This window comes from Lepidothrix coronata, unplaced genomic scaffold, assembly GCF_001604755.1.
Source record: "Lepidothrix coronata isolate B3197 unplaced genomic scaffold, Lepidothrix_coronata-1.0 Scaffold100, whole genome shotgun sequence".
Lineage (NCBI taxonomy): Eukaryota > Metazoa > Chordata > Aves > Passeriformes > Pipridae > Lepidothrix > Lepidothrix coronata.
In genome coordinates, this window is record NW_016690280.1 from 356,192 (window position 1) to 374,396 (window position 18,205).

General features: G+C 47.3%; 1 protein-coding gene across 1 annotated transcript in view; it reads left to right on the forward strand.

Annotated features, from left to right (window-relative positions):
- The first annotated feature begins 6,294 nt into the window (after positions 1-6,294).
- The window catches only part of PPP2R2B (protein phosphatase 2 regulatory subunit Bbeta), a 66,655-nt gene continuing 54,744 nt past the window's right edge, over positions 6,295-18,205 (forward strand). Inside the window, exons 1-2 of the mRNA XM_017823002.1 lie at positions 6,295-6,414; positions 6,545-6,622. Coding sequence (XP_017678491.1) covers positions 6,405-6,414; positions 6,545-6,622 — 88 coding nt within the window. The 5' untranslated portion in view covers positions 6,295-6,404. The remainder of the gene's footprint in view (positions 6,415-6,544; positions 6,623-18,205) is intronic.

The window sequence follows — 18,205 nt, forward strand, 5'->3', positions numbered from 1 at the left end:
GTCCCATAAGAAGAGACAGATCACATTTCCCACCCCATTGTCCATACCGTTTGAACACTGGCTTCTCTCCTCTCATTCCTGAGTGCCAGGAGCAGGCTCAGACTCCCGGGGCTTCAAGGGAGAGCAGTCCTTGTCCCAGAGCAGACAGAAGTCAGAGCAATTATCCAGCTTTAGCCATACTCTTGTATTACTTAGAGAAGAACCAACGAGCTGAAACACGGCTCGAACTCCCCTAAAACTATCTAAACCAAATCAAATTATCTGAAAAATAAACCCATGGACTGCAGAGGGAGAAAGAACTTGGATTCCTGCAGAGCTGGGCCAGGGGACACCCATCCTCAGCACCCAGCCCCGAGGTGAGGACACGTACCAGGGCTCTGGGGGCAGGTGTGTTGGGACCCCAGCTCCTATCCTGGGAGACGACCTCCACAGCCCTGCAGCAAGGATGGGGATCCAGCAGTTACCACACAGAAATCAAGTAACAAAGTGGTTTACCCATTTGTGGTGGATAGGATAACAGATTCGTGCTGCAGGGAATGGTTAGTGATTTATCTACAGTTCCAGCATCATGGGAGGCCCAAGATTCCCTTCCCTACCTTTCAGAGGTTCCACCTGTGGTCTTCTGCATGCCCAAAGCAGCTTTTCCTCAATGGACTAAAATTTGCTGGACTGAAGATCCTTTCTATTTGATCTTTCACAGTAGTGGTTTAAATGAAATTTGAAATTTTTTACCGTAAGTCATTAGAATTTTTTTCTAAACATTATTCTTCCAATTTTATTTCCAACAAAAGCTATAATCCAGGAGAATTAGTGGAATAAGAAGTAGAAATGTTACAAAAGTATTAGTCCAGAGTTGTTGTCTGCAGAGTGGGTCATCTGGAGAGTTTCAGGATCTCTGTATGTTGGCAGAAATGAAATATTAAAGCCTAATTACTGAGTAGGACAAAGAAGCAGCAAATGAGAGGACAGAAGGCAGCTCTTCTGCAACAGCTCCTGCAGAACAGCCAACTCTGCCCCTGGACTGCAGAGGCACCTGGTCCAGCCCCACTGGGCAATGGGAAAATACTGCTCTGGTCGGTGTGTCGAGAGCTGGTGAGGGATTCATTTTCCATGGGAAACAGAGAACCTCATGTCCTTCAGCTGGGGCTTTGGTCTGCAGTAAACAGAGAGCACACTAAGAAAAAAAAAAAAACAGTAAACATTTCCCTCAGTTTTCTTAAGAATGGAGCTTTCCTACTGTGTCAGCTCAGAAAAAGGAGGCTCTCAAGCAGAGGGAAGCCTCAAGTAGGGGAATTTTTTCAGCGGGACTAGAAAAAGAAGTTCGGGGAAGTGAAGTGGGCTCTGCAAGGCACTCGTCATGCGCAACAGCCCCCCCAGCTTTCCCGGCTGGAGAAATGGGAGAGCCACGGTGGATCTCTGGTGCCTTCTAACGGAGAGGAGGCACGGCTGATCCCTCTCTTCTGAGAGGCTCCTGTCACCAACCTGCGTCGTCCGCCAGCACAGGAACTCCGCCGACCCCCAGCCCAGGAGCATCGGGCAAATCCCCGGGGGTCTGCAAAAGTCAGAGGGGGCAAAGCCCCAAGAGGCTGCCACTGAATTAAAAAATAATTAAAAATAATGTTTTATTCTCTTTTACAATCTTAACTATTCAGCCAACTATATTTTTGTTTCAAGCTCCAAACTAATTTTTATCAACGGCTTACAAAAATAGAGATGTTTTGCTAGACTATGTATTTCCTGGAACCTTAAGTCTTAAAAAAAAGTGAAATTATACTGAACAGCCATAACTCAGCTCTAACCCTCTGGTTAACTTTAACATTAGGTACATCTGCAATGTGTCAGATTTCAACACCCATTGCTGGTATATCCCGTGGTTAAAGTGGGCTCACCTTCACACACTGCCCACAGCTCCTACTGAATTAGAAGGATCTTGTAGCTTTGCAGGTGGCTGCCATCCCAAAGCACATATAAATATTATATACATATTTAATTGAGGTTAAAACTCACTCCATCCTGTCCAAAGGCACAGGCTACACAGGGCTCCCCTCCAGCAGCACAGGCTCTGTGCTGTCCCTCCCACGAGCAGGGAGCAAGGTTTTCCTGGATAGGCAAATCTGTTCCTAGTGCCTTATCCCATTTACAGACACCCTGGCCCTTGGTGCAGCACAGATGATGGCACCTGCACCCACTCTGATATGTGCTGTGGGATGGCTGCTTATGAAAACACCTTGGGCATCCTTTTCGTTATGCAAACCACAGTATCCCAAGCCTGCATTAGAAGAGAATTTTTAAATACACCAATCCCAGCAAGATTCCTGTAGGGTCTGAGCTCTGGTTTAGAGAACACACTGAGGAATGGTTATTCCTGGCTGCAGGATGTGAAGCACTAGGACTCCTCAGCTAGGGGTCACTAGAATTTAAGACAGAACTGGATTTCAGAGTCTAAAGTGACAACAGAGGGAGGGCATGCTCTACAGAGAGACTACTGGATAAAAGCTTTCATATATTAATGGTAACATTACCTGCAGCTTCATATTCCTTCTCCAATACTGCTCCTGGTAAAGAGATTGCAAAATCATAGAGAATCCCCTGGCAGTGCAGAGTCCTTGTCCCTGCCTCCACAACATACAGTCAAAGCACCAGGCTCTCCATGTTCCCTCCTCTACCAAGGGGTTTTCCTTCACTGCAGCCTTCCTTTCCCACTTAGTTACACTTCACACATTCCCTTCCTCCAGCTCTATTAACACCTGGAATAGGGGGATCTCTCTTCCGATATGAATAGATGCAAAAGGAAATCTATCTCACTTCACTTACGTTTCCCTTCTTTTGCCACAATAAGACCACCTAATCTTCATTGTCTTGATTTTTTTAAACCCTTTCCATAATATTTATATTGCGAAAAACAACTAGGGAGAAAATGTTTATATGGAAATGAAAGTCTTAAGTAAAGTCTTAAGTAAAGTTTTCTGCACAAACAAATGTGTACACAAATCAACAGTGAGTGTGTGACAGCTCTCCTCCAGCAAGCTGGGATGTTAACAGTGACTCTAACAACTACTTTGTGTGTCTGTTCTTATTGTGGTGAAATCGAGCTTGTTAGTCAACGTTGGGTCATGGTCACTCGAGGTGTCAGTAGGTGGCTGGGATGTAAAAGTATTCCTGCTCCCAGTCCTTTTCACTAGTATGTACTGTAACCTCTCCCACTGGGACAGGATCCCTGCCTACATCACCCACTCCCATCAGCATTCCCATCCTGTCCTGTGCACCTTAAATGGATGCTCTCCCACTGCTCCCAGCATTAGGACTCATCCAGTTCCAGGGCTGGATTCAGTGCAGTTTGCAGCAGACATCATAAAGTTAATCAATATCCATGTACAGCCTTTTCCTGGGCATATTTGATTCTTAAAAGAGTTCTTAAAATTCTTAGAGTGAAAAGGCATTTAATTTGCACGCTGTCAAGAGAGAGACCAAGTGCAGGAAAGATTTTTGTATACATCAATATCACAAGACATGTCCTTAATTAGTGAAATCCCATCCTTACAGCAAGAACTGATTTCTAAAAGAAACAACTCCAAGAATTACAGTTGATGTCTACATGATCCACAGAGAAATTTCAGAAATGAAGTCAGCAATAAACCTTTAAAAACACAATAGCTTTCTTTAAATCACTCCTCTCCAATATATCAAAGAGGGGCTGGGTTATTACAAGCTTTTTCCCAGCCTGGTGTCTCCAGCAGTGAAGTGTTTGTGCTCTGGGAGTCTGGGGGTACCGAGGGCTGAGAAACCCTGTCTGCTGCTGTCAGCACTTCCAGCTCAAAGCAGGAATAAACCATCCCTAGTGTCAGTGAGAGAACCACAGCAGTGGCACAGATCCTGTCAGAGTCTGTTGGGCAAAAAATATACTGAGCTACAACACATATGACAGCAAAGATCTGAGACAGAGCCCTGCAAACTGCTCAGATGTTAGACACTCACTGTCACTGCTACCACAGCTTCTGCCCGAGCTGCAAAAAGCACCACAGAGCCTCTGGAAAATGGTCATCTCCCCATTGCCTGGATGTGGTATTTCATTCTCACCCTCCCCCTTTCCCCACAAACAGCTTTCCCTTGGATTTATTTCCTCCCATACAGACCCAGACATTAACTACACGGGCTTGAACCCTGACAGTGACTGCACTGCACTGCTCCCTGGTGACAGGCAGGTGCCACCAGCACTGGCACAGCCCCTGGCAAGGGGCTGAGAGGTCCATGCCCTCTCTGTCACGGGCTGCCCAGACAGCACCAGGTTTCAGGGGTACTTTTTTCCAACATTGAACACGGGGCTTTTTTCAGGACACTGCTGTGGACTAAGGGAGGCAGTTCTTGTCAGTGATTAATAAAGCTTTGCTGGTGCATCTTCAAGCAGCTCTCATGTTATTTCTAGGCCCACAGCAAAATTCCTGGCAAGCATACACCCAACCAGAAAGGACTGCTTGAGCAAAAACCTAGAAGATGCTGATTCTGTTATTCAGGGCACTTTGCATGTATCTGTCAGGACTCAACTCCCAGAGAAGGCAGGATGCCAAGCCACTGCAGACAGAGATTAAAAATGGAAACCAGGAGTTCTGGATAGTTGTTCTCTATGTCCTGGACATGTGTGAGGCAGTTACATCTCAGCTGTAAAAGCAGTGTGTGTAATCATGTACTTATGACCTTATATATACCTGGATTTTCTTTTGTAGGTGGCTTAGTATTTTGAAGAAATCAGATGTACAACTTCACATTCCCACTGCCAAAAACTCTTCATTAATGTCTTCAGCAGCAGCTGTTCCTGAGAAATGCTTTGAAAACATGAAGAAAATGTCATCAAACACATGGTTGTTTGTGGTTTCTTCAAAACAATCACATAAAATGAAACAGATGTGTTTATAAGCATAAAAATCTCTGCAAAACACTAGTAACTGAACAGCATTAAAAACATTAGACATTCATTACACACATGGATGTTAAACTGACATTAATAAAGCTCCAGTGTGAGGCATTTACAGGTTAGCAAATGCAAAAACATCAGGGTCAAAGGCTCAAATTAACCTGGGGATTACTCAGGAGGAGAAGTCAAGGGGAGGCAGCAGACTTTACCAAGAGCTTGGCAAGACCTGTTTTTGTAGATGTAATTTTTTTTTTTTGCATTTTCCTGTCACATTTTGTAGCTATTTCCACTGTTCAGACACCTCAAGTTAGAAATTTCGCTAAACTTAATAATCTTCCACAATCTGATCTCCTCATACCCTCAGATTCCAGAACTTTTCATACTCTTAAAGCTTCATTTCCCCCCGTATTTGTCTTGAATCATCCAATAAAGCTCACTTTTGACTTTGTAGCTGTTATATATTCAAGATGGTTACATTACTTTCGATATATACCTGTATTAATATACCAAAAATTAAATAAAATCAGACAGAAATCTCACAAAGACATTCAGGTAGGCCATGGCATAGTCCATATAACTCGGTGGTATCTCCTGCTGGACATTATCTGCCAAACCCATGTTTTCCTTTTCTTTTGCAGGGAAATAAAAAGTCTCGACGGCACGACCCCCTGGCCGAGCCCAGTATCACAACTGCCGACTGTGAAGCACCTCCATTTTCTGTGACACATTTCACCTGTGTGTAAAACAGGTAAGATGATATTTCCTGTCCTCATGGCTCCCTTGTGCTATTTTCTTCATGTCTGGAAATGCTTTAACATAAAACACATGTGAGGATGAAAGGAAGCAAGTTGTCCTTCGAGGCAGTGGATTTTTTGTTGACAGTGAAAAACTGTGTTGCAGAAAGGGAAATTCTGCTGAGCTGTCAAGAAAACAAGGAGCAACAGTAGATAAAATCCTAATTTCTCTCAGAGAGTCTTAACACAGTATTGCTGCAACAGCAAGCACAAGTGAGAGCTCTACAGCTTAATAATAGGCCTTGCAATAGAAATGCCTGTAGTAATTTTTTTAAGCAGCTACAGGACACTTGTGATTCCAGGCAGATTTTGATTTACAGTATTATGATGTACTGTAAAGCAGCTCCATGCTGCTTGGATTCATTGCCAAGCAGTTCACAACTACACTGACCACAAATGGGGAAAAAATGTCTTGTGGTAGTAGGAGTAGTTCTTTTCCCCCCACCCCGTTTCACTGTTAAAGAACAGTGCTGGGAATGACTGGGGACATTAGTATTCAGATGGAGAGAGGCTGTGACAAAGACCATGACTACAGGGCCTCCTGACTGCTGTGCTGCTGCCAGTGATGTGGAGGGGACTGACTCCGATGGCTCCGTTTCCCAACAGCCCTGCCCTGGCACAGAGAGAACAGACGGGCGATTCATAACGCGGGCACGATGCTCTCAGCTTCGCAGTGTTAGCTTTGCACTTCGCATGGGAGAATGATACCAGGTGAGCAGACACTTATCTTCGTGCAGGGATTGCAGATATTTGTCCGAGCACGTGTGTGTGTTTGTTTAGAAAAGGACAGGTGAAGCACCAGTGTGGTCATACCTTCTTTCTGCGTGTGTTTTCCTGGCAGGATTTGGAAGCCTCATGCAGGATGTGCTGTGGTGCTTCAGTCAAGTAAAAGGAACTATAGACGTTGGGGTGACAGACGGTAAGTTTATTTTTCCTTTTGTTGCTGCGATCAAAAATTACTTGTCATGTACATCTTGCCTGGCTGGTGTGCAGGGAGGTTGTTCCACATCGTTGGGAGCTGCTGGCACAGAGCTCGGTTACACTCCTTGGTTTCTGCCCTCCTTATGTGTTTGTGCATCTGAAAGAAATGGGTCTCTCAAAGTAGCTGCTGAACCAGGAATTTATTTTGAAGGCACTATGGCCTAATCATATCAATAGCCTTTGAAATAGAATTCCTTTTGGTTTTCAGCTGTTATTTACAGAGTTTTTCAGGGAATTGCAAGACCCTCTCCCACCATAACCTCATTTACTGGAATCAGTTCTGGAACTGAGGGAGAATCATAGATTTACAGAATCATGGGCCATTAGATTAATTTCTTCTACTTTGTTGTGATCCATGAAGTGTGATGACTTCCTTAAAAGTACAGACTTGTAAGTCTGAGAGGACTGAGTCAGCCCAGGCCTTTGACAGCAGAGTTCTGACTCCTGGTGGGAATGTAGCTTTTCCTGGAGCACTGTCACCTGTCCCACTTCAGTGGCAGTTTGGTTATGCTGCTTTTGCAGAAGAGGTTTTCACTCTGTAACCACTGGAGACTGAAGTTGGGCACAACACTCAGGAGGATATTTAATTATTTATTAAATCTCTAGAGAAAAATCCCACCACAGTGATTAAAGCCAAAATATTTTTTTACTTTTGTTTTTTTCCAAATTGTTTGTAAGTGTTTTGAGCTTTTACTGTAGAATCTGCAGATCTTTGAAAATGATCAGGAGCACTTGTTTGCTATTTTAGGATTAATGAAATGTAAGGCTGCCTGTTCTTGCTCACTATTCTTTTCTTAATGTAACCAGTTATCAGCTGAGGGTTATAAGTTTTCTTCTTTTACCATTGGAGGCTCAGTGCTGGAGGAATACAGAGGCATGATGACAGGAAGGAACCCCTGTGATTTTTTTCTTGGGGTAACCTGGGCTCACAGAAGAGTAAATTCTGATTTTTATCTGATGGATAACACTTAAAAGCTGTATTCAGTGAAACCAGTAATGAAAAGGCGATACCATTGGTGTGTTGAGTCTGGCCAACAGGTACAAATAATATCACCATGACTGAGCAGGAAGCTTAGGAGAGTGTTAGATGTGGGATGGGCTTTGGTTCTTGTGCTGGTTTGTGTTTGTACCTGAATGTGCATGTGTGTGGCTACTGATGTATATACACACATGAATTAAGTCACAGATGTGGTACCACAGATACCTCACCTTCATCATAAGTTCATCCATAACTTGTTACTGTTATGTGACTCTTTGTGGCACATTTTTGACCTTCAGAACTCTTGGCAACATCCAAGCACCTGAATTTGCACGAGGTGATTTCATTAGTAATTAGGAAGCATGTAGTTGTGTACAGTCAGGTGAAAGATGTTACTGTTATGTTTACAATGTTCTGCACCTTTGAATGTAGTAGAGCCTTCCTCCTTCAGCAGGATGGACTGTCATTCTGGTTTTCAAATAAGATGATACTTCAAATGTTGCCAATAATTCTGCATTAATTCAATGCTAATTGCTTGCTCTTTTCCACACGTGTGAAGCCGCATGAACAGATCTACACAAACTTTCTAATTTTGTTCTTTCCTTGTTTGTTGCTTTCCTTGACTTGAAGAATGGCACCACAGTCCATGGTACTTGTCCCGATGAAACCACGGGTGTAATGGATCCTTTAACCGACGCAACTGTGGGGATGAATGAGCTCCCTTGTGCATACATGGGAGGCTGGGACATCTTTCAGCTGCTCAAACACTGATTTCAGTGTTAAACGTGAAGTACATGATGTTGCTGATTGCCGTTGCGGTGTCACAGTGCTTTGATCTACATTTCCTTACTGCCAAAAGGAAACAAGTTTTAGAGATCTTTCCCTATTTTGATACATTGATAATGAGCAGTCTAGTGTAGAAAACCGCAAACCCAAGAGGTGAAATCTCCTCGGGGCTGCTCGTTCGGCTCCGGTTCCGGGAGCGCGGCAGTTTCGGGACGCGCGTCCGTCTCCCCCGGGATGCGCTCCCGGTGCTCGGCTCCCGCCGGCCGGGGGGGGCCGCGGCGGAGCGGGGCGGGCTGGGACGGCCCCGGCCCGGGGCCCTGCGGCTCCTGCGGGGCCCGGGGGTGTGTTCGCGGGCGGGACGGGCTTAGTCAGCGCTCCCGGCCGCGCCGCAGCCGATGCGGCGGCGGGGCCGGGCCGGAGCGCTCCGCTCCGCCGGGGCCGGGGCCGGGCCGGCAGCCCGGGGACCGGCCCTCCCCGCCGGTATCGCTCGGTGTTTTAGCTCGGTCCGGGGCGGAAGATGAAATGCTTCTCGCGGTACCTCCCGTACCTGTTCCGGCCGCCCGGTGCGCTGCGCTCCGCCAGCTGCCACGCGGAAGGTACGCGGGGGCGCGGGGGGCGCGGGGGCCCGGCGGGCACCGCTGGGAACGCGGGAGCTGCGGTGACGGTGCCGCACGGCTCCAGCTGTGTGTAGCTTGTAGATGTGGCCTTTAATGCATCCGGATATTCCCGAGGAAATGGAACCATCCTGCCGTGCTCTGCCCGCCTCCGGTTACCCGAGACCTCTCCCTCCACCGTCAGTGCCTGTTTCCAGGTCTTGGCGAAAACAGCTTTGCAGCAATTTGGGAAAAGGGAAATGTTCTCAGCAGTGTTTGAACTTTGCGTTTCCAAGGTAGGAGTGCAAAGTACCAGGGGTGTGTTCGCCGAGACTTCCGTGGGACTTTCCCACCGGAGAGCCCGTTCTTGCGGATTCATCCCCGTCTGACGCGGTGTGGGAGCTGCCGGACGGGTCTGCGGATCATCCGCAGTCGCCGGACGGGTCTGCGGATCATCCGCAGTCACCGAACAGCTCCGCGGGATCTACATTCCCAGCACGGCTGCTCCCCGTGTGGAACCGCGGCGGCTTTCCACATTTGCCCTAAACAAAATTAGTTAATGAGGAAAACCACCACCCTGTCACCCAGCTTTCTGCAGACCCATGAGTCTGTGTGCATGGCTGAAGAACCAACCTGACCCGAGAGGAAAATCCAGGCGAACGCTGCAGGGATGTGAAGTGAAAGGGGCAAGCAGGGCGCACTTGGCAGCAGGTGATGACACTCCAGGCTAAGTTATTACATTAGCTGGGGTTTCTGTAGTTCAGTGCAAGCAGGCAGTATAGACTTTTTTTGTTGTTGTTTTAAAGTTTCTCTGAAGTTCTAAGCAGATATAATGATCCCAGTGGATAACTAACTGTGAAGTTCTTTCTTTGAAAATTTCTCTGAAGATTTCTTTTTGTTTTCATGTTGACTTTGTCCAAAGGCACAGTCTCTTAAGATATCCTGAATAAGTCACTTCTGGATTTTTGGGCTGGAATAAGTAAGTCAATGGAGAAGCAGACCTTGCCATTTTAGGGGAGGTCATATGAGACTACTGAGAGGGGAAAAAAAAAGAGTTAGAGAAAGAATGTCACATCAGTATGCAATTTATTGCAAACAATATAGAAAGAATGAAACTTGAACAGAACTGTTTTCAAATGCATATAATAAACTTGGGGTGAAATTGAGGTTTGGAGAGTTTAAATAACCCTGTTCCAGGCTAAATCAATAGCAAAACCAAGAGGAGAACCCAGGTAAGAGCTGTGTCCTGCTCGAAAAGGCAGTTGAATAAATAGATTTTTAAAAAACCATTGGGGTAAATATTATGTATTTGACAATGAGTGTTTCTTTCAAGGCCTCTGAAGAACGGCTGGCACCACGCCGGGGCTGCAGCTGCGGCCGAGGCACAGGGCAGGGACTGTCCGCGGCGAGGGTGGGCACGGGCCGGCGGTGCAGCCCCGCTCTGCCCTGCCCCCGGGGACAGACAGGCCTTGTGCCCGACCTCCGCCATCCCCCGAGGGAGGGCACAGCCGCCGGTGTTGTCCCGAGGGTCGCCAGGACGAGCAGGGCTGTTGGCCCTGTCCCACGTGGTGCCCACTGCTGCTGCCCCAGCCGTGAGCCCACGGGGAGCTCGGCCGGCCACGGAGAGCTCTCCTCCCACCAGCAGTCCAGGTCTGTCCTGCAGCAGTTCAAACAGAAAGTGAATTTACATTTAATCTTCAGGAATTACGTGTGCTTCCAAATTACAGACTGCATCTGGAGGGCAAGGGAGGGCACGGATGAATTCTGATCTCTGCTGCTTGATAAGTCAGAGCAGCTCCTCCCTTTTCTGTAGCTTCTGTATCTGTTCCTGTTTGGAAGTTATGATAATTCCCAGAGCATTTGTATGAGTAGTTCCCTGGCTTACAAATGCTCCAAAGAGCGGAGCAGTACCCGTGTTTCAGTAGATCTGAGGTAACTCTCTGTTTGTTTTCTCTAAAGCCTTTTACAGATTTCTGTTTTTCCATGTCTTCTCAGCTTGTAACCAGGCTTTGACCAGCGTTTTGGAGGTTCCAGTGGAGGTGACATGAAGGCCGGGATGTTTAATCACTTGGGTTAGAGCTGATATTAAAGCTTAGCTCAAAGGTGCCCTTAAGCTAGAGGGTTAGCTTTGTAGGGGTCTTTAACATGAAAGCTCAGCCAGAGGCACCTTAAAACTAAGCTCTTTACCTTGGGGGCACCCCCAGGCCAAGCTTTTGGCCTTTGCAATATTTTTGAGTGATATATGTAAAAAGTAATAATGATTTCCTCATACACTCCAGACAGAAGATTCCTCCATGAGTGACCGCAGGAAGTGTGTTCAGGTTTCAGTGGGATCAGTGGAATAGGCCAGTTAACAATGTGAAAAAAGATCTGCTTGGGAACTGTTTAAAATGTGCTGCAAAGCTCCTGGTCCCCAGTGCCACCCTGTCAGTGGGACAGAGCAGGGACCAGCTGGCTGGTGGCTGAGGGGTTCCTCCACTGCACTCAGTCCCTGCATGGTGTGTCACAGAGCAAACCCTGGTCCTCATGCTGGAGAGCTCTCACACAAAATCCTCGGCCTGCAGTCAACCTAAAATAGCCAGTTTTCAAGACTTTACCTTTGTTATTATGATGACCCTCACACTTACCACCAACTCGTCAGTTTTGTTCCTGCTGTGTTGACCATGAGTGGGTTTTTCCTAGTGAGCCATTCTGATGGCTCTGACTCAAGTTAATCAGGCATCAGCAATTGGGAGCTTCACTGAAGTCCTGAATGACCCTGGAATGAAACCCACATAAATTAAGTTTGCAGCAGCACTAATCCTACAGGATGGTGTGAATTAGAGGTACAGTATGGTTGTGTAAGTATGCAAATATGGTTTGGTGTAAGGAATAGTCTATAATTACATGAAGAGAGTCCATTAGTGTAAGGCTGATGGAGGAGAACACCAAGTTAAGACTGAGCTTTCTACAATAATTGCATTTCCTGATTTAGCTGTTCTGCAGTTTCTCATTCTGAATGCCACATCAACCCTCTCTTTTGAGTGAAGAACATCAGGCCGGCTCTAATCTCAGGTCTTACATTAATCAAGGCTTGCACCATGTGCAGGAGACCAACTGTTTGGTCAGTTTGTTCCACAATAGTAAATGAGGTTAATTCTGTGTGGTCACAAAGAACTGGATTGTGACTTGGGGAAAAAGGGCAAATTCCCTATCCAAAATACAAAGCATAGTGTCAAGCTGAAGCAGCACAGTGTGTGGAAACTATTCCTCCTTCCAGTGAGCTTGAGGCCTTGTTTCTGTGACAACCATTTCTCCTCTTTCATTCCTGTTTGGTTGAAGGAGGTGAATCCCAGAGCATGGCCCTGCTCTGGCGGTGGTTCCAGGTGTGAGGTGGGCGATGTGCCACAGCAGGGACAGGAGAGGAGTGTTGTTGGCCAGCTTTAATGTGAGACATGATGAGCCGTGTCCTGGCTGGGCATGGCAGGGAGCTGCCATGGCAGGGATGCTGCTCAGGACCCAGCAGGATGCCCAACTCACTGTTACTGGGCTCAGGTACTGGTGTTTGGGCTTGGCGGTGATGCAGGTGGGTCAGTTTGTTCCACTGGGGATGGTCAGTGCATCTCTGTTTTTGTTGTGGTAACTCAGGAGCTGGAAATACTTTTCCTTGGCTGCACTGATTTGCACTTTTTCTTACTCTATCCATATCAAAGCCTTTTAAAAAAAAAAATATCATTTTTGTGTCTGCTGCTGCTCCTTGTACGAGTGGGTCCCATCCCTGTATGGACGCTGGGCTCCGAGCTGGGAGCTCATGGCTGAAAGCTGGATAAACAGGGATGGAGATCTGAGCTCATTCTGTGCTTGCATCAGTTTGGGGTGGAATTTTTTAATTCTTGTGAGTGGCATTTCTAAACCTCTTAATGCCACATTAAAGTGCTTTGTGTCTGTAAGTGAGCTCTGATAGTATAAACATTTCTATATTGAGGCCATGATCACTCACATGATCTTGCACTACTGTAAGTTTACAGCTAGAAGTGATAGAACTGTGCTGAGAGAGTTTTTTTTTTTAAAGAGGAAAAACTAAAAAGCCTGGTAACTCATAGGTTCAGGTATGGCCTGACTTGGAGATCAGCTTTAATTGTTTCAAAATCTGTGCTTTTGCACCAGTTTTCCAGGCTGAAACATGAGCTCGTTTACGTTCTCTTAAATGTGTTGGGTAGAGAGTGGGGTTGAATTTGGTTTTAAATTCTCATGAGCGTGACACTGAGCTGCTGTTTTAAATGAATTAATGTTCACATCCCCCTGTGACCCTTCTGAGCATCTGAGTGAGCCTTGCCAAGGGGGTTGTTGGAGTGTTCCCTTTGGGTGGGCAGTGGGCAGGGCCACAGAACTTGTGTGGGTAACACAGGATTGTCTTTGATCAGACTTTGTGGTGATTGACTGGAATCAGGTTGCTGTGTGGAGGAAGCTGGGACCAGTCAGTCCTTTTAGGTTTTGCTCTTTAGGGACACTTCTTTGTGCTTGATGGCCAAGGGAAAATTCCTGACCACAGAGTTCATTATAGAGAGTGGGAATGAATGTTGAGCAGGAGGTAATTCTGCTGAGTTAGGAGTCTTCAAAGTTTTAATTAATAGAGTTGAAATGGTGACTCTCAATTAGCCCTGCTAGGAGGGGGGTCACGGGGGATGCGTATGGTTTGCTTAAACAGCTCCTTGAGGGCGTTGTGTGCTAAAGCTTCGTCTCCAGGCCTCAAAGCTGCAGATTTTATCTTAAAAAAAAAAAACCAAACATGATATCGCCTGTTCGCAGGAGGCGAGGTCCACCTACGGGGAGGTGTCACTGCTGCAGAGGGCAGGGGCTGGGAAGTCGTGCTCGAAAATACACCTGGAACCACCTGCGCCCGGCCCCGCCCCGTTATCCCGCCCCGCCCGCCGCGGGCGCGCTCCCGCCGGCTACCGAGCGGGGGCGCGCTCGGTGGCGGGATCGGTGCCGGTGCCGATGGGGGTCTCGGTGCCCTTGGGGGTCTCTGTATCCGCCCCTCTGGCTCCGTCCTTTGGCCCCTCCCCGCGGCTCTGACTCCCCGCCGCTCCCCTCGGGACCCCCGCCCTGCGAGGGATGCTCGGGGCGGCCCCGCCCCGGACCGGCGCTGCCCCGCGGGGCGAGCGCTCGTCTTCGATGACAGAAAATGTCGCTGAGGGCTTTTTTGTTTGTTTTAATAAAAAAAATACTTTTAGTTGTGGATGCTCCGCCCTGGCGACGGAGGATTTTGAAAAGGATTTTTCGCGTCTCGCAGTTTGCGGTGGGACGCTGCTCCCTGTCCCGCTCCCGTGCTGATCCCAGTCCCGTGTGACAGGAGGTCTCTTCAGGCTGCCTGGAGCTCAGGCTTCCTGCGATTTTCGTGTCAAACCGGCTTCAACAAAAGCAAAAGCCGAATTAAGAGCACGTTTCCAAGGCTCTGGAGATATTTCCATTCTGTGACTGTATTTCCCTCACTACAGATGGGTTCAGCTGTAGCTTCCCAGCGTTCCCCTGTTGTCTATATTTAGTTAGTGCTTAAATCAGCACAAAGGTGCCTTCTGTCATCCCTCCCACTCGGAAGGGACCTGATGGAGGTTGCAGGGAAATGCTTCTGAGTGAGAGGGGAGAGCAGCTGGCAGGGGCTGAGCTTCAGAGCAGATCTCGGGCTGCCTTCAAATGGAGTTATTTTAGGCGCTCTTGGGGAAGGCAGGATGGTGAGTGTGGTCAGGGTGACCTACCTGTAAGAAAAAAAAAGAGAAGTTGTCTCTACTTGTTGTCCCCACCACGAGCAGCTTTGCCTGTGTAGTGGTGGGATTGCCAAAACCATTCTCCCTCCCAGGGCTGGGGCGAGGGCGAGCGTTTCCCCCACTGTTTGGCACAGCCATGGGCACGGCTCAGCAGCTCTGGTCAGAGGCATGTTTAGCTGTTGTCCTGGCTTGGCAGAGCCAGTGGGAAATACCCAGAGACAGCCTGCAGCCCCTCGGGTTTTGGGTGCCATCTCCCCCGACCCCATCCAGGGATGTCACAGGCCACAGGGCCACACATGTGACTCAGTGAAAACGTTTACAAAACAATAGGGTTTTTTTCTTTTCTCTGCAGGCAGTTTTGTAGAACAAGGTCACCCAAAAGGTCTCAGAAATTCCTTAAATGTTTTGATGTTGTAGTGGAGCTGCACAGGTGTGATTTCTGTACATGAGACCTGGCTCTCACCATGAACTTCTGTTACACCAGTGACCCAACAAATCGTGTTTGATATTACACTCTAAATAATTTTTTGATGTGGATTATAAAAGAAACCCAGGCTGTCAGGGGCTGATTTGGCTATATTTGGGAAATAAACACACTCAGCTTTGTAAAGCCATATGGTGGATTTATTCACAATCAGCAGTTCCTTTCAAATGCAAGTTCGTGGCATTTAGTAATACATTTTCCAGTATACAGCTCAGCACTCTGTTTTCTGTGTTTCCTCTTCCAGCGTGTGATCTGGGAGCGGTCAGCTGGCCGTGGCCACGGGCCACCTCTTGTCTGGGCAATGCACATTCAGCAATATAATTAAGCACTTACATTAGTGAGTTCTTACCAGCTTCTGTGGACTTCATCAGCAGTTTTTGCCCCTGCATGTTTCCAGTGCTGCTGGCTGCTATTTTCCTTTCTGTGCAGCGTTGCACAACAGTGTGACTTTTAGCTCAGTTTCATGGGGCTGTAGGACCCTGCATGGAGCACATGTCCCTGTGGCCATCAGAGTTCAGGATTTTCACACGCACATCCAGGCAAACAGGCAGGCACACGTGTCCAGACCCTGCCAATATAAGCCTGCTGGCGGGCATTACTTCTCTTTAATCTGGTTTCTCGCTAACCTCCCTGAAGTGGAAATTTTACAACAAAACCCAAGTGTTCAAAAGCAGGAGCTGATGAGAAGGCTTCCCTTTTATTTTTGCCTTGATTCTGCCTTTAAATTCGATGTTCCTCAGCTGAAATGAAAGAGTAATCAACTCACAAGCAGATGGCAACAAACCCACCACACTAACCCATGAAGAAAAACCATCAAGGTGCATTTTTTGACCCGCTGCCACATAGTCAGATGTTGTTCTGTTGAAGGAGGCTAATTGACTTGCCTGTTTCAGCTAATAGCGGCTTAGGCTTCTCTCCATCCCCACTGTTAATCTGAAGTCTTAAGTGACAGAATAATGGAAGAAGAAAACAAATAATGCAACTGATTAAAAACAGGAGCAGCCTAAGAGCAGGAGGCAAAAGCGTTTGGAAAACATGAGGCAGTTGTGTTCCTGCTACGGTTCTTGTCTGTGGTGTCCCCACGGGCATGAGCACCACCACGGGCCATTGCTCCCTGTGGTGGGGCAGCCTGTGTCCCCAGGATGGGGTCCTGGGGGCACTCCAGGAGGGCTCCCAGCTTGTGGGAGGAGAGTGTCTAGAGTTGCTGAGAGCTGCTCATTTTCAGGAAAGATGCAGGACAGCAGTGACAATTCCTGGTGCATGAGCGGGTCCAGACCCAAGGACACCTGGTGTAGAGCAAGGAGTGGGACTTGGGCCTGTGTGGGGTGAACAGAGGTTGCCCAAGGTTGCTGTGTGCCCCTGGGGGGTCCTGGGCCTTCCCTGGAGGCAGACATCCCCCCATCTTCTGGGGGTGCTGCGTCCTGACCACAAACACACATACAGCCACACGACAAAGACACTGCCTGCAGAGGAGCCCATTTGTAGTCCCCCACTGCTTGGGCTGCCCTCAAATCTTCGTCTTCTTTTTGTGCTGGCTTTGTAATTTTTCAAGGGTAGTTGTCCTTGAGAGGAAAGGCACTGCAGGTTTGCTCTGCTTGAATCAGTCTCTGTGTTGTCGAAACTTAAAAGCCATAAAATTCACACTGATGGATTTTCACGTGCGTGAGTCTGGGAAGGCCACAGAGAATGTTTCTGATGGACTGTCATGCCCATATTTTTCTGACACCAATTATTTGAGGGCAGGAGTTAGGGGAACATTGCTGTTACACCTTTGACATTCCGCTCCCATAAATTTGGGTCTCAGGAAAATGAAGCACTGAAGCCTCTCTGCCATAGCCTATATGATGGTGTGTGGATAGGTCTAAAATAGACTGTGCAGTCAGCAGGATGAAAACTAACTCTTTCTGGTTGGCTGTGGCAGGTTGGAGTGGAAGGGCTGAGAGAGCTGACGTGTGGGAGGTGCTCAGGACAAGCTGGGGGACCGAGAGCTCCTGGGGGATCCTGCAGTTCGTGTGGGAGGAGGGGGGTGCACTGTCTCCTGTCCAGGGCATCCTGAGGCAGTACCGTGTCTGTTGCTGAGGAGGGAGTTGCTGGTATGGGTGAAATACACCTCATGTGAAACACACTGTTCAAATGCCTCTTTTTAATGAGCACAATTACTTGTTCTATGTGAGCAATCACGGTTAAGACTGCTACAAGTTGGCACCCGGCAAGGCACATACAGGGCATGAAGGATGGCTGTGGAGAGTTCCATGGGCTGCGCTGGGTGTCCGGAGAACACACAGACAGATTGACCATGTTCATGCTAATGAGTCAATTACTCTCCATGCGTGAATGTTTCTCCCTTTAAATGTTCAGAAATCACTCACAAATATGACAGGAATGAAATCAGTTTTGTTTATTCAATTGGATTAAAGTAGCTGGATTCCCATGTGGACAGAGGCAATTGGATTTAATGTTACTTTGCATATTGTTCCAGTCTCATCTTGGGGAGGGGTAGTTGTCTGTTTGAGGAAGTAATTTTTTTTAAAGGACCATAAAATCTTAATGATCACATCATCACATTTCAATGTAGACTTTTATGCCTAATGTCATACTGACCTCATTGCTGATGTTGTTATATGTAATTCAGGAAAAGGGCTTGGGAAAGGCACATGCATGTGTTTGTGTGTGCTGGAGCCTGGGTGCTGCTGCTTGATTCATGGCTGGGTCGGGGCTATTGAATTTCCTTCCCTCAGGCATTTTATAATCTGTTTAACATAACACAGTCATTTGTCTTGTTTGCTGACTGCTTAACAGATGGATATGTGGTTTTCGTAATTACTATATGAACGTTAATAAGACGTGATATCTTTTATTAATTAACACTTTTCCAGGTTTGTTTTTCCAAATGACATGAGGTAGATTATATGTAAATATTAGTGACATACAAATA